Source organism: Pelodiscus sinensis, chromosome 20 (genome assembly GCF_049634645.1).
Source record: "Pelodiscus sinensis isolate JC-2024 chromosome 20, ASM4963464v1, whole genome shotgun sequence".
Lineage (NCBI taxonomy): Eukaryota > Metazoa > Chordata > Testudines > Trionychidae > Pelodiscus > Pelodiscus sinensis.
In genome coordinates, this window is record NC_134730.1 from 20,322,250 (window position 1) to 20,339,131 (window position 16,882).

General features: G+C 43.8%; 1 protein-coding gene across 1 annotated transcript in view; it reads right to left on the bottom strand.

Annotated features, from left to right (window-relative positions):
• Nucleotides 1–3,082: 3,082 nt before the first annotated feature.
• Nucleotides 3,083–16,882, bottom strand: part of ERN1 (endoplasmic reticulum to nucleus signaling 1) — a 71,387-nt gene continuing 57,587 nt past the window's right edge. The window contains 11 exon segments of the mRNA XM_075903888.1: nucleotides 3,083–4,863; nucleotides 4,865–5,062; nucleotides 5,972–6,039; nucleotides 6,626–6,749; nucleotides 7,413–7,540; nucleotides 8,082–8,229; nucleotides 9,223–9,422; nucleotides 10,259–10,358; nucleotides 13,975–14,164; nucleotides 14,713–14,803; nucleotides 15,873–16,077. Of these exon segments, the coding sequence (XP_075760003.1) occupies nucleotides 4,804–4,863; nucleotides 4,865–5,062; nucleotides 5,972–6,039; nucleotides 6,626–6,749; nucleotides 7,413–7,540; nucleotides 8,082–8,229; nucleotides 9,223–9,422; nucleotides 10,259–10,358; nucleotides 13,975–14,164; nucleotides 14,713–14,803; nucleotides 15,873–16,077 (1,512 nt within the window). The 3' untranslated portion in view covers nucleotides 3,083–4,803.

The window sequence follows — 16,882 nt, forward strand, 5'->3', positions numbered from 1 at the left end:
GTGGGTCCCACAGCTTGTCTTCCATCTGTGTGCCATCCGAGCTCTTCTCTTCTGAACTAGCAAGAGAACTGAGAGCTAGTCAGGCTGTTTTGTCCTAAATACCTGGTGTGGGGAGGGGGGGAGGCGACAGGGGAGAAGGGCAGGAGGAGTGAGAGAGATGAAGAACTTATGTTCACAGGGCTCAGGTGCTATTTAATGGAGATATAAAATATTCAGATGCAAGAATTAGCCTGAGTTCTGGGACCCTCCTTCCTTTCAGGACCCTGAATGTCCACACCACTATTGAACAATCCCTCGGACCAAGCTCTGTAGCACAAGCCAGTGGGCATGGGGTAGCTGTGGGTTTACCCCTGAGGGTAAAAATACTCTCAGGATGGAGGCCTGGCTTCAGTTGACACTGGTGCTTAAAAGATTCCAATTCTCTTATTAAGCTTTCAATCATGGTTTCCACTTTTATTTGCAACAAGTTATGCTCTCCCCATTCTCTGAATACGTGTGTTCAGGAATCAAGTCTTGTTTGTAGTATATTCTGCTGTGAATTAGCTGCTCTATCCTGGCCTCTCACTGCTATTCTCTTGTTTACCCTCCTGGAGGTGGAAGATGTCATGCGAACAGACTAATCTACATCTGTCCCTGACTGTTTTGTATCTAAGACGATACACCATGTTGGTGTGCGCTCGCTCACCGTGTTTTCTTATGGCCTTACAAAATGATGAGGATACTTGAGCCAAAGTTAGATCATTTTAGTTAAAACAATAAATAGATGTGTTCAGGTTATTTTAGGTGTCTGTATAGCTCTTGTTAAAGGAGTACCTGAGCCTTTCATAATCTTAATTTATTTATCCTCAACACTTCTGTGAGGGATGGCAATCCTAGGGGGAATTGGAATGTTTTGTCACCAAAAATTGCCTTTTGGTGACAAGAGTGAAAGCATTTACACTGCAATGTGACTTTTGTTGGGAAAAGCACCCAGTTTCCAGCCGAGAGAGACATTTTTCTTTTCCCCTCCCTTTGTTGTTGACAAAGAGCAAGTGTGGACTCCGCTGTTTGTTTGGTCGAGAGAACTGGCTACCACCAGTACCCCCCAATTCCTGCCTGATGGCTGTGCTCAGTGTTTTGTGATCTTTGCTGCCCTGCAGGAATGTGCCCCTCCCCTTTAAAGCTCCAGGAAGTATCTGATAGCTGAGGGAGCTGCTCTGTTTGGGGAGCAAAGAACAAATCATTGGAATGTTTCTATTCTGCCTTGCACTAAGAACACAGCAGCAGACAGACTGCTGCTGCAGGGGGAGGGCTGGAGAGACAGCTGTGTTGCTTTGACATTCCTCAGCATAGAGAGCTCACAGAACTACAAGGAAACCTCAAGAACATTGATCAGCTCTGTCTTCCTGCAACACTGCATTGTGGAATGCTCACCCCCATCAGTTTGCTCCTTCTGTCAACAGGGAGCTAGCAATGTGGCCATGAAATGTCGACTGCAGGAAGAAGAAAAACTGGTCTGACTGGTTTTCACTTTTGCCGATTTTTGCTTGTCGATAGCACTTTGGTCACCAAACCTTTCCAGTGTAGACATAGCCTGACTGACTTCCTTAAGGTTACAGAAGAAATCTGTGCAGGGGGGCAGGGACTTGAAGCCAGATCTCTTAAGGTTAGAGCAAGAATGTCTTTCAGAGGTGCTTGCAAACCAAGAGATGTTTTCACTAGCTGGGAAAGTACTTGCAACAGGCATCAATTCTGCTCCACTGGTGTTAGCAATATTAGGAACCCTGGGATAGATGGGCCACCAGCTGCCAACACCTTTTAACACAGTGTTACGTAAATACCAGAACAGGTCTAAGCTGACACTGCTTAAAACAGCTGCAATAGCCAGTGATTAACAGCAGAGCTCCTAACATCAAAAAAACCTGTGGAACAATGTTAGCAATAGACACACCCTAAGTCTCTTCACCCAACACACTAATGAAGAAGGGGGAAGTGAATAAAATAAACACCTTCTAGACCCACCTCTGATTTTAGTATGGTAGCCAAGTGCATTTTGAATCACAGGAAAACAATGCTTTACAAGGCCTCTAAAAACACTGCAATTCAGCTGTAATTTCCTATGCTCTCCTGTGCATGTCACCACTGCCCTCTGGTGGCTCGACTGTCAGAATCACCCACACAGTGTAGGGGAACATTTTAACCTGCCTAATCACTCAATCAGGGATTTAAAAGTAGCCATTCTTCTACAAAGAAATTTAGTTAATTACAGAGAGAGACTGCAGAACTGAAATTCATCTTCATTTAAAGCTGTTACTATAGGCTTGAATAAAGACATTACTTGGTTGGCACATTACAAAGCCAATTTCTCCTGCCTTTAACATGCACCTTTTCACATCAAAAGCTAGGAATGGGACACTTCAGCCCACTTAATTGGCCTTATCAACAGGGCTTGACAAACCACTGATTCTACTCGCCCGTGGTGAGATTTCAGCCGGTCGCTCCATGCGCTCCATTCACCGGCGCTGCGCGCATGCGCAGTGACAGTCTGGCACATGCACGGTGTGGGGCTGGCGAGTAGCTCTCGCCGCAGTTTGTCAAGCCCTGCTTATTAACATGGGTCCTACAATTGACAGGTGGTACTTCTGCTGTTATATGTATCTTGGATTCTGTTATTTCCACTGAACCTCATCTGATGAAGTTGGTTTTACCCACCAAAGCTTATGATATTATATATCTGTGTTAGTCTCTACAGTGCCACAGGAATACTTGTTTTAAAGTTACAGCCTAACACAGCTACTCGTCTGGGAGACAAGTGTTTGTTGGCCTAGTGGTTGTCGCATAAAACGTCTTAATAGTACTACACACATGGGGTTACCGTAGCTCTTTATTTAGGAGTAAACATGAATATACCTACCCAGCTCCTGCATCAGACATTTGACACCTTGTTCAGGAGGAGTTTACGTTGCTTGGTTACCTTTAACATGGGGTTTTACACCTTTTCTTTTGAAAGCCATGCTGTTCCCATGAGAGAGCACAGCCTACTTCCTAGTCCTAATTCTCCTACTGATAAACAGCCATTTTCACTAAAAAATGCAAATGCGCCTCAGTTTCTAAACCTATTTTATTTATTATTGAGTACAAGTCATTATTTAGTAGAATTATAAAAGAACTGTACATTAGAGGTATAAAAATATGAAATAGGCTTTGAATAATCTTAGATAAAACTACCATTTTTTCAAGCTTTAAAAAACACGTAATTTGCACAATTTGGCATCTTGATATCTGGTTTCATATAATGTAAAACTTGGAAACTCCCATAAATGTAAGCTTCAGAAAGCTGATTGCATCAGAAAAAGGAAAAAAATCCCATACACCCCCTAGCAATGCCCAATCACACAAGTAACCGTCAATAATTTACTAGTTTATGACACAATGGCACAGTCAGACAAATTAAAAGCTTCCTTTGACCACATGACTTACCCATTACCAAGAATAGACTAATTAGTTCCATTGAAAGATGCAGTATAGCTTTTCCTCTTCCAGTTATTAAAAAGTGGTTAATAGAAAACACAGGAAGGGTTTTAAAAAAAGATTTGGCATGCTTTATACTTGTACCATTTAAATTTGATACCACTTTGTAGTAAAAATTAAATAAATATAAATATGTTAAATAAATAGACTGTAAAAGAATAATACACATACATTACATCAGATCCCAGCATTTCTTACTGCTGTTCACACACTTAATGCTTGTCACAGCTTTATGGACACTGAAAAGGAATACTGCATCCTTTCAATGTAAAGAAAATGTATTTAAGCTTCACCTTGGACATCAACATCAATCCAGACACACAGGAACTCAGATTTCATTGCTTGTTACTACTTTAGTTCACCAATTAAAAATGTGGTAGATAATTTCACTGTTCTTTACAACAATTCATAATTAGATCCCTTTCCCCCATTCCTGGTCACACTGCCTCTGGCTCATTAACTCAAAACCTTCTTAAGAAAGGAAAGAACAATTCCAGCTATGTCCAATACACTACCTGGCTTCTTTCCTACAAAGAAGCTAGAAATGGACATTGGAATATGCTCCTCCAACTTATGGCATAGCTCAGTTTTTAATACTGTGATCTAAGCCAAATACTGCCATCGCCCTCCTATGTATATTTGGCTGATTTTTCAACACACCATGGCACGCAATCTTGCATTTGTGAAGAAAATAAAACCGATTTTTCCAATCAGTAATTCATAGGATGGCATTGTATCGACACAACAACTGGGACTCATATTCAAGGGTTGCACTAATTAATCAGAAGTTACATTCTCTTTACAGGTGCTGGATATTTTCAGATTATTCCCTTTACAACCGCTGTATTGTATCTAAGACACTGTTTCAAATGCAGAATATGGCAGTAGTGCAATAGCAGGCTTGGATGGTTTGCTACAACTAAAAGGCTCCTTTTCCAAACCGTAGCGCGTAGTAACGAGATGGTTTCAGACACCGTTTCATTCTGTGCAGTAAAACATATGAATTATAAAATCAAGTACCGCGTAGGTATGTTTCGACAGCAGAATGATGTTTCCTCCCAGCTATTTGCCCTCACTTTTCACTTTTTTTCCCTTAAAAGCAGACTTAGGATAACTCCATCCCATTGGTTCAATGCTTTTCTGAAGGCAGCACTCATTCCTTGTGCTCCAACTGTCCTTTTCTGGCTCCGGTGTGCGCACAGCGCAAGGCACTTTTTTGGAAGCTTGGTTTCTTCAAAAGAGACATTTGACTCTTTGAGGATCCCATTAGTCCCTGCTAAAGGTAGGCCCACTTCACAGCTCGATGCTTGGAATGCTCAGAGAAGGGAGCTCCATCCCTTCCTGCTCAAATGGCATCTCCTGGCAGTCTTTGCTCTGCAGAGTCCTGACTATAGTAATGCTGAAAGAGTCTTTCCCGGCTGCAGATGTGCATAGCGTGGTAGGTGTGAAGGAGAAGGCGAGGGAAACGAGACGTGAAATAACATACAAAATGGTCTGGGACAGAGCCCAGCGTCTCCTGTACTTCCAGGGGCAGTTCTCTGTAATGATGTTTCTAGTGGGGGAGGAAAAAAAGTCACAGAAGAACATTTTTATAGAGGGTTCACTTTCACTCTCTATGCAACATACTAAAGAGATCCCCATGGACAAGAAAGTTTAGTGGCCAAAGAAGCCTTACTAAATGACAAGTGTCATTTTATGGTGGTGGACTGTTGATAGGAAAGTGGAAGACCACCTAATATTACTATATATTTTAGAAATGTGCATCTGTCTACTCATCTATCCGTGAGTCCATTGGTTCAAGAACACCTCCTAAGCAGTAAGAGCTAGGACCACCAAATTTGGTAAGGCAGCTTCCTCTCATCATAACTTAAAGCAAGGTGAGAGTTTGCTTGTGCCAGGACAATGGGATTTACTTGGAATGGGATTGTTTCTCATATAACATTAAGGGAGGGGTCTGCTAGCAGGCAGAGTTATACTGCACAATGACCACAGGGGGGTGGCAAACACCTCTGAACAGCTGCTGGCTAGCAGCATGCCCCTGGCTGGCCCCAGGGAGAAGCCAGCAGGCACTCTGAGTGGCTCTGGGGAGAACCTGGTAGGCACCCCCATCCCTGAACCCTCCACTCCACTCCCTTCCCTCCTCCCTGACTCCTACAACCCCCACACTCCTAGCCTCCTGCCCTGAGCTCCCCCACATCCCAGAGCCCCTCCCCTGAATCTTGTATTCCCCCCACACCACCAGCTCCCTGCCCTGAAGGACTGATGGGTAAGTCTTCAAGTAAGCCAATAAAAAGATGGTTTAGATGGAAACCACAACATATTGCTGGAAACAGATTGTGTCACATTCCAGTTATTTCAAATGCTGTTTATACTTCTGAATAGGCATGGAGAATATGACAGGTATGAGGAGCTAGATGTTTATATGGTACAAATTCTAAGGTTGGTTGTTCTACCCCTTTACCTTATTTCTCATTGCCCGTAGAAGATCCCGTACTGAACCCCCTTTATAGGATCTGAATTTTCGAAGATCTGCAAAAGCAAACAGGCTGTGTGGGTTTTGTTTTTGTTTTTAAATGAACTGATGTGTACAAATTCCTCCAGGGAGCTGCTCTGTTGCTATCTCCCATATTATCATATTAACACGGAAGAGCTGTTTGTTCTGTTCTGTTCTGGCCAGATAAATCACGATTTGAAGTATTACAACCTTTTTCAAACTCTACAGGAATAAAATCAGTGCAGGAGGCATATTAACAATGCAGAATATTAAACAGTTTGATGCATGTGGGGCCTGCATCATTTCTGTTCTTAAATGGAAATACCCTTAAAGCCTGGGAAGTAAACAGTGGGAAAAGAGGCCTGAAATTGCTTAACTTTTGTTTTTTGTATTTTCATGCTTAAGTCACCCAGCTCTAAAACAGGAGATATACATGTGTATGCGTGCGTGTGCGTGCATGCACATTCTTTTTAACTTTAAACAATTCAGTACTTCAGTTGCAGGCCAAGATCTCATGTAACAATTGTGAGAGATAATGATATTGTTGCCTTCCTGTACACATAGGTTAGGAACTATAGCCTGTAATTCCCTGGGGTTATTATGGAATATAGTTGGAGTTACCTGTCTGAAGGGGAACAGTGATGTGCTCTCTCCAGTCCATTTTTACCACCTCTCTCCCTCCTCTCTCTAACTGCTTGACTATTGGACCATCTAGAGATTCTTTCTCTATTCGGTCACTCACATCCTGTAAGAAACAATCAAGTTATTTCTATGGGTGGCAGATAGAAGAGATGGGGGAAAGCAATGCCCAAACTGCCAGGCATGGCCCCGCCCACTCTCCGCCCCCAGAAAGCATACTGCTTCAGCATGGCTCCCCAGCCACGCTGAGGCTGGGGACACCATGCGCCACCCGCCCTCCCTGTGCTCTGGGGCTTGGCTGGAGGCTTGTTCCTGCACTGGAGGGGATGGCTTGGCTCGGCTCCCATAGGTAGAAGGGGTGGGGCTGGGAGCTTGCCTCCCCCAGTAATATGTTCACCCACTGCTCATGGTTATTTCAAATGCCATATCTTTACTTCCAACTCCTACCCCCCAATTACAAACAACTCTGTCAAGTTAAAGGGTGTCCTGAAAAGCGGCAGGGAAATTGGATTGCACGTATGATTGGCAGTCAGGTGCTATCTGCCACAGTCCTCTCAATACAGAAAACCCACCACGCTCACTGGGCTGGAACTCTCCAAAGAGCTGAGCATTTCCTGGCATGCACTGATAAAGCCACACTTTGCTGTTTGCCAACCGCCGATTCGACATGCAAATCTTTCAAAGACTTTAAACTTGAAGTTCAAACGTACAATTAAAAAAAAACCCCACTGTTTAATCCTGGACAGAATAAAAAATTGACAAGACAGACCTGAAAAAAATGGAGCTGTCTTTCTAGATCCCAGAAGAATGGGTGCTTCAGCACACAGTTGGCAGATGGGCGTTTCTGAGGATCCATGTTTATCATCTGCTCTATTAAGTCACGAGCAATTATGTCTTCTACAAGAAAAAGGGAGTTTATTCCTAGTGTCCGAAACAAGTGAAGTTGATTTCAGTCTTTAAGAAGCCATCACGACACTTTCGAGTTTGCCAGAGATCTAGAACATCCAGTTGGATGCTCGACCTACAAAGAACAGGCCAAGTCCTTCCCTGATTTATACTCTGTGCAACCCGTCACAAAGTCAATGGGGTTGAACTAGTACAGCCAAAGTTCAGTTCGGTCTTTTAACCATCCTGGATATACATGAAATTCTCCTTAGAACTATCACAGTAAAGCTAAGAGGGCTCAAAACTTTGCAATCAACCTGAAATTTCACATGCTTTTGGATAGTTAAGTCAATAGTTTTAAGGTCTTCTCACTTTCAATAGGTGCTTCCCATAGAATTACTTCAGATGCCTGCACTTCACATTGGCAACTTTGGGCTCATGGTGATTCTCAGGTCTCAGAACGTTTCCTCTGGTGTCTTGAGAGCTACCGATCCCCACAGAATGAACTACAGTGCTTTATATTTAACAGAGCAGAAAACTTCCATCTGCTTACCATGCGTCTCCGGATTTAAGCTGTCCAGGCTGTAAACACCCAGGAGAATGTTGGCTTGCCGCTGCAGGGATTTGCCAAAGGGGTGGCTGCCTTCGGATACCACGTAATAGAAGACGCAGCCAGCCGAAAAGATGTCCACTGTGTATGTCTGCAAATGCACATAGAGTTCATTAGCAACATTACAATGGGGTTTGTTCTGTACTTTGGGTCAACAACACAACTCCGTTGTGAATCTGAGGGAACAACAGAAGCTTTTATAGTCACTCTTCTTTCTCTTCACAGTATTCAAAAGTAATTAGGACATGGCAAATCCTGCACTGAAGTCCACCTGCTAGAACATTCTTAACTGACCACTTGCAATATCCCCACTTTTCTAGGACAATCCGATCTGTCTTTAAAGGTCACCTCCATGAAATGACTGATTGTTGGTGGGCTGTTGGATGATCACTTTGATTTCACCATGACGATAAAATGTGGTACAGGATAAAATACATCAGGGCTACTCAACTTTGGAAGCCCCAGGGGCCACAATGATACTCTCAGCACATGCCGAGGGCCGCAACTTAAGTGTGGTTGCATATACAGGCAAACAGATATGCCAATATATGCAAATAGCTTCTCTCACACTGACAGGCATGAATACAAAGTTTAAGGCAAAACTGCATAACACACAGGCCCCATTTAAGTCAGTTCTTCTGATATTAATAAATTGTAATATTTACCCAATTTCCACCCATATGACAGCGCTTTGAATGAGCAATGACAGTCCAGGAATTTAACTACTAAAACGCATAGCAACAGAAGACCATTATATTGACCACTTTTTTGTTTTGGCTCCCACCTGCGGGCCACATGCTCAGCCCTTGGTAAACCTAAGCTGCCCTGCGGGCTGCAAACAAATGGGCTGCGTGTTGAGTAGCCCTGCAATACACTAATAGCCCACTGGCTGGAAGTTCAGCCCTCAAGAGCGAGTTGTGTTTGGAACCTCTGAAAATTAGACCACGGACATTTGAGCTCCAAATCAGCTTGAATGAAGAGGCAATACACAGTGGACACAAAGGTCTGATAGAGTGACACTGGCCAGCCCCACTCCATGGAACTTTCCTAACCCTGGGAACAAGAACAAATACAATTGACTTACAGGGTTCTCTTTGCAATCTTCACTCAGGATCTCAGGAGCGATCCACCCTTCCGTGCCTGGCACTCCAGACTGGCGACTAAAGCTGTGTCTGCCCACTGCCAACTTCTTACACAGCCCAAAGTCTGAAATCATGGCTTTGACCTTGCCATGGGCATTGGGCATTGAAATTAGGATATTATGAGGTTTCAGGTCCCTGTGGACTAATACAAACACCAGTTAACTCATACTGGGACTCACCAAGAGCATCTTTATTTTATTTAGCTGGAATGAAACCCAGTCACCTTGCTGGAGCAGTTCTAATTACTGGTCAGGGATCTATAGGCTGAAGTGCAAGGCATCTCTTGCCTATTGTATTTCCTTTCCTTCAAATCCTGCATGCTTATTTCGAAATAGCACGTCTACACTACAGGGAAGCCTCAAAGTTAGTCCGAGGCAGGCTTCCCCAATGTAGACATGCTATCTTGATTTAGAGCCCCAGGAGGCACTGGGGAGGAATAACTTAGAATAGCCCCTCACCAGGGCCATTTCAAAATAGCAGCAGTAGAGTGTCTACACATACCTTATTTCGAAATAGCTATTTCAGAACAGATGTTTTCCTTGTAGAACGAGCTTTACAGATTTCGGAATAAGCCGCCCGTTATTTTGACATAATGGAGCAGTGTAGACTCACCAAGAGTTCTTGTGAGAGCCATCCCACACCCACTGGTTTTCCAGAGCCATCCTGGGTTATATTTTGTACTTCAACAGCAGCTCAGAAGCTCAAAGCCAATACTGCTACAGCAGGGAAGTATTAGCCACATTTCAAAGACAGGGAAAACTGCGGCATGGAGGGGTTGTGCAGCATTCAAGACTTCTAGCCGGGAATAGAAACCAGAGCTCCTTTTCCCCAGTGCTGTGCCTGAGCATCATGGAATGGTATTGCCATCCCTCAACAAACTACAAAGCCGCCACAGTTCCCTGGCTCAGGCCAGCTTATTTCGCTTCTAACCCAATAAAACATGCAGTCACCTGAAACTGAATCAAAGGGCCTTCTTACCAATATTGAGAGAGTGTAGATAAGCAAGACCAGATGTTGTCTGTTGCAGTAGGGTAATGGGCTGTAAGCCATGGCGACTGAAGTCCTTCTGCTCCACATACTGACCATCACAGAAGGGAAAACAGAAAGTAAGTCTAAAATCCAAGCATATTCCTTATACACATAGATCCCAGGCCATTGAAAAGCTCCCTCAACAAAGGTAAATTCTAACCAGCTCTCATTAGACTGGGTATGTACTTACAAGAAACTCTCACAGACAAAGGGGAACTTTCAGACATCTGACTGTACTAAGATTCCACAAATTTGTCGCAGGGGCTGGTCTGTTCCAGCATGCTTTTCAAATACAGGACTTTTATTTACAAAGGGATCTCAAATAAAAGTGAAGAGTAACAGACAGCTCAGTAGATCAGCAGAGTCATTTTTTCCAGCCTTTTTTTGGGCCAAAAATGCAGATTCAAGTTGACTGAACCTCTTTGTGTATTTGAGTCAAATTTGCTGGGTTTGGTCAACCTCCAACCCCGCCCGAAAAAAAATTCACAATAAAACCAGTATTTGAGTATTGACATTGTCAAAATATTTTGATTTTTCAATTCAAAATGCCCTTTCATTTAGAATTTTATTTAAAAAACAGTTCTCTCTCTCCCCCCATGCACCTGGCTAAAATGAAAGGAAGCTTTCTGGTTTGGGCATCACTCAACTCAATTTTTTTCCACGGTGGGCACCAGCTATTTGTACCCATTCCTAAATTCCACAGCCCAAAGGGACTACTGTGATCTAGTCTGATCTGTGTAGCACAGGCCATAGGACTGCCCCAAAACAATTCCCGGAGCAGATTTTTTAGACAAACATCCAATTGTGATGTCAGCGATGCCACATGACCCTTGGTAAATTGTTCCACTAGTTAATTACTCTCACCATTAAAAATGTACACCTGTATTCCAGTCTGAATTTATCTGGCTTCAATCTCAAGCCACTGGATCATTTTATATCTTCTCTGCAAGAGTAAAAGACCATTCTTAAATATTTGGTCTCGATAGGGATACTTATACACTGTGATCAGCTCACCTTTTAGTCTTCTCTTTGTTAAACTAAATGGATTGAGCTCTTTGAGTCTATCACTACATGGCATTTTTTTTAATCCTTTAATCATTCTTGTGGCTCTTCCCCGAACCCTAATTGATCAATGTCATTCTTGAATTGTGGACACCAGAACTGGATGCAGTACACCAGCAGCAGTTACACCATTGCTAAATATGCTGGTAAAAGAACTTGTCTCCTCCTACTTGAGATTCCCCTTTTTGCGTGTCCCAGAATCGTTTTAGCTCTTTTGGCCACAGTGTCACACTAGGAGCTCATGTTCAGCTGTTTGTCCACACCAGAACCCCTAAATCTTTTCCTGAATCACTGCTTAGCCAGATAGAATCCTCCTTTCTCTCAGTATGGCTACATGCCTTACTCCTAGGTGCACACATTTACGTTTTGACACGTTAACATGCATATTGGTTGCTTGTATCTAATTTACCAAGTGACCCAAGACTGCTCTGAATCACTGACCTGTCCTCTTCATTATTTACCAATCCCCCAATGTTTGAGTCACCTGCAAACTTTTATGAGTTCTGACTTTTGGGTTTTCTTTTAGGTCACTGATAAAAATGTTAAATAGCGAAGAGCCAAAAACCAATCTCTGCAAGATCTGACCGGAAAAACAGCCACTTGAGGACAATTTCCAAGTGCGTTTGGAGATCTGTTAAAGAATTTTTTATCCATTCACTGCATGCCAAGTAATTTGATACTGTTCTAAATTTTTAATCACAATGTCACCTGGTACCTGTGATCCTCAGCAACCAAGTCAAATGCTCTACAGAAATCTAGGCCTACACCAACATTGTTACCTTTATTAACCCCCAAAACAGATATCAAGTTAGTAGGACAGGACCTATTTTCCATAAGCCCATGCTGATTTGCATTAATTACATTCCACTCCTTTAATTCTTTATTGAGTCCAGCATCAGGGGCGCCATAATCTTGCCCAGGATCAATATCAGGGTGACAGGCCTAAAAATCAGTGACATCTCATTTCCTACTTTAAAAAACAGCCACAGCATTAGCTTTCTATTCTACTGCTCAGTACTAAATCTCCCTTATTTCCACAGGGAGAGCGGAGATTGCCAAGAGGAAAAGCCCCAGCTGTTTCCCTAGATGGCCTGGTTTTTAAAGGAACATAATTATTTCTGTTTTATCCTGGCTGAGAGAAACCTCACACACAGGAATTAACCCCGAGTACATCCTGCTTATCAGCACTGATCAGAGAGGGCTGAAAGTAGGTAGGGGGCTGAAAGTAAGTAGTCAAAGGTGTCCAGCAACTTACTCACACCAGGATAAACATAGCCCCTGCCTTGCTTCCCCACAAAGCTATCTTTGGCACATGATCCCCCGACACTCAGGGCATGTCTAGACTGCCTGCAGCTTTCCAAAGAAGATATGTAAATTTGGCGCAAATTTGCATATCGTCTTCCGATCCCATTTTTGGAAGAGTTTTTTCGGAAAAAAAATCCCTTTTCAAAAGAAACCTTCTTCCTAAAAAAACGAGGTGTATAGGGTTCTTTCAAAAAGAGGAGTTCCCCCCCCCCCCTCGAAAGACCGTCTAGATTGCCTTTTTTTGGGGAGAGGGGAGAGAAAAAAAAAAACCACCCACACCCCTCTTCTGAAAACAGGATTGGAAGAAGATATGTAAATTCGCACCGAATTTGCTTCTTTCAAAAGCCGCAGGCACTCTAGATGTGCCCTCACGCTGCTGCGCTTCTTTAAAAGGAAGATCTCAGGGCAGGCTGAAGCCTTAAGGAGAGACACTTTAGAGAGGGTACTAGCGAGGGCAGCAAGTGCCTGCCTTTGGGTGTATCATGCAGCGTGACTGAGGAGAAGCCTTTTTCAAGAGTCTACAGAAGGTTCAATAGTCTCTTCTCTTAGGCCAGGTGTACATAGAAGGGGCAGGTCAAATCAAGATATGCAACTTCAGCTACGCTTATTACGTAGCTGGAGTCAACGTACCTCGTTTTGTGTTTCCCACTGTCCCCACAGCGGGAGGCAGATGGAAGCAAATGCTCTCATTTGCTTCCTTTACTCCTTGCACAAGCAAGAGTACCAGCAGTCGGCGGGGGCACCCTCTGAGTTTGATTTAGTGAGTCTTAACTAGACTCGCTAAATCGAATTCCAGAAGATTGATCATGCCAGCACCATGTAGTGAAGATATGGCCTTAGATCAGACACCTGGGAAGCCAAACAGCAGGCATTGGCAGGCATGATGACATTGATGCCACACTGCGGCTTCTTTATTACAGTTGTTAATTACAAGACAGTAGGAAAACAGGAATGTGTTTATGTTTTGCTTCTGTGATACCAACGTATTGCAATCAATTGGGTTGTCTCCGAGTCACCCTGGACTGTGAGAACACTGAAGGGATGAAGAGGTTAAGAAAAGTCTTTTAATTACACATACAGCAAACGACTATGCTGTAAAACTAAACAGCCAATTACAGACAGTGATGTAGGACACATCAGAAATGTTGTCTGCATATGGCAGGTCCCGGAACCACAGACTCAAAGCCGAGTTAAGAGTCTGCCATTGAGAAGCCTTTCACAGTTTTCTTTCTGCATTTACACGGCTCCCAAGAGCTCTTTGCTTTAGCAATATTTGAGATTTGTCATCGACCGGTTACCTCCTGTAAGGTGGCAGCACAGAGCTCAATGGCAATGTACTGAAACTGCCTGTCCTTCTCAGTGCAGAAATAGCGGATCACGTTGGGATGCTCGTCCGACTCGCGCAGGAGCTGCACTTCACGGTCAGCGAAGCTGAAGCATTCGGGGAGAATTCTTTTTACCGCCACGTCTCGGTTATCAAATGTCCCTCTGTAGACAGTCAACCATGCGGCAGAGAAACCTTTTAGAGTCAATCTGGGCTACTGAGATAGGCGAGTTACACGGCACCAGGTGAGCTGATAGACTGGACAGGATCCTGGGCAAAGTCAGGGGTGTGGCTCCCTGCTCCTGGAAAGGGTGGGGCCAAGGCAGACAGCCCTCAGTGCAACCCCTCCCCTACGTGGCTGCGAGCCCCAGATCCTTTTGAATAGCCGGGTCCTAAGACAGTTGCCCCTTTGTGTCCTGTCCCCTCCAAGTTGGGAGACCTTCATGGAACACACTTCAGACAGACATTAAAAAAGCACTTCTCCACGGGGACAGATGGACCAGGCGCCTCTGTTAAGTGATTTCATGTGAACAAACATTTCAAACAAATGACGACAAAACTCTGGATTCTTGTTAGTAAAGGGACACTGCAGAGAAGTGCCCTCCCCCCACATTTTCATTCATATTAGATCATAAGCATTTTTTTTAAAATGCTCAAAAAATAGTGGGAGATTAACTGGTCTATAAAATCAAAAGCATATATTTTCTTGTACCTGTAAACAATCGTTCCTTCAGCTCCATGTCCCAGAACGTCTTTCGGGCTGAATGAAATCTTGCCGACCATTATTATGCTTGTCTCCGCCTCTGAACAAAAACAAGCATCAAAAAGATTCATTTAAGGCAGATTTTAAAAGTCAGCACTTTGCAGCTGTTTATCCATTTAGCACCAGTAGGTAACAGCTTCTCTCTCAAGCTTAAATGCACAACACTGAAAATTAAAAGAGGGTGAGAGATCTAGGGCCAGGCTTTCATCATTACCTCTACAGAGCATTCCAGTTTTGGTACACAGTGCCATTCAGATCTGGGCATGCAAACTGCACCTGTGCATGAAGTTTGGGAGCTGGACTCTAGACAATCCTATTCATGATTTCAAACATTCAGCGGGGTGGGAGCCCTTGGAAAATTTGGCCCAGTTTTTACAACACAAAAGGTCATGGCTGGGGAGGTACACAAGGGAAGCAGCTTTTAGGAGACAAAAAGCTCTTTGCAGTTGGGACCAGAGACCACATGCAGAGGGGAGGGGAGTCCTGCTTCCATGGTCCCACTCAACTCTTGGCTTCAATTAATGCCAACAGCATTATTTGTTTTAATAAGCTGGACTTTTCTGCCTTGGGGTCTGAGGCCACCAACCCATTTCAAATGTGCCCAAAAGCAGCCATGCACAGCCTGATCCTGTACTCCTGACACAGGCAAGCCTTAAACTGTGGTCGGATTAAGCCTAAAATGACAAAACCATGTAGTCTCCACTGAAAAAGAAATTGAAAAGTCACCTCTTGCTAGAAGAGCTCAAGAATAGGGATGGAAAGAATACACCTAATGATGGACATGAATCGCAAAGTTCAGGATTCAATACCAGACGTGTTTCTAGGAGATGTTCTAGCTCAACCAGAACTCATGGGTTTGCTGCAGGAATCGGGGGGAAGAGAAGTGGGGGGGAGGGGGGGCGGGAGTTCTATGGCCTTTATCATACCGGTCACAATGGTTTCTTCAGGTCTTAAAAATCTATCAAGTGTTGTCAATATTCTATTTTTGTTCCTCTCCCTCTCCCTGTTGTGCTTTGTTACCTTTGGCATTGGAAGAAATGTAATTAATGAACCTTCTGATTTGTAATTCTTAGTGGGCCATCCCGTGAAAGACGTTAGATTAACTTTACCTCCCTTTTCTTGCTCAGTGAATAGACACCTCCCAGGTTCAGAGCCAGAGAGGTTGGAATATGCCGAGTGGTTTGATGCTTTGGGAGATACGTTGGGTGTGCTGGTGGCTGAGCTCTCTGTCCGCACACAGGTGTCGTCCAAAAAGTCTGTCTCTGGGGAGAGATCGCTGGGGGCTCTGAAGGGCAGTTGCTGTTGCTGCGCACTCTTCAGGAGGAAAGAGAGATGGTTTTACCACCACATCAATGAGGGAATAAAAATCTCAACAGACAAGGGGGCAGATCCAGGGCTCAGCATCCAGAAAGGAAAGATTCAACTGTCCTCAGAGTGAAAGATTTCTCATTTCCAGACTCTCAACTTATCTCAGGCAGGGCAGTTAGAGCGTTTCTGTCACCCAAACTCACTCTTTCACTTACACATTTTTAAAGCATGGCTGATAATTCAGGCTAGTGACTGTGACAGCAAAAAAATGTCATTAGCTTGAAGTTTATTTTCTCTTAGAAAAGTATCTTTAGACTAGAACATAAGAATGGCCGTACTGGGTCAGACCAAAGGTCCATCTAGCCCAGTAGCCTGTCTGCCGACAGTGGCCAGCACCAGGTGCCCCGGAGGGGGAGGACTGAAGACAACGATCAAGTGATTTGTCTCATGCCATCCATCTCCAGCCTCTGACAAACAGAGGCCAGGGACACCATTCCTACCCCCTGGCTAATAGCCTTTTATGGACCTAACCTCCATGAATTTATCTAGCTTCTCTTTAAACTCGGTTATAGTTCTAGCCTTCACAGCCTCCTCTGGCAAGGAGTTCCACAGGTTAACAATGTGCTGTGTGAAGAAGAACTTTCGCTTATTAGTTTTAAACTGAATAGCTATCATTAAGCTGTAAAAGGATACAGTTCTGATTCAAAGCCCAATGAAGTTGGTGGGAAGCAGGAGGAGGGATCTTCTGATAAATTCAGTGGTCTTTGGATCATGACCCAAAAAAGAGAGCAAAACACACACACACACACAC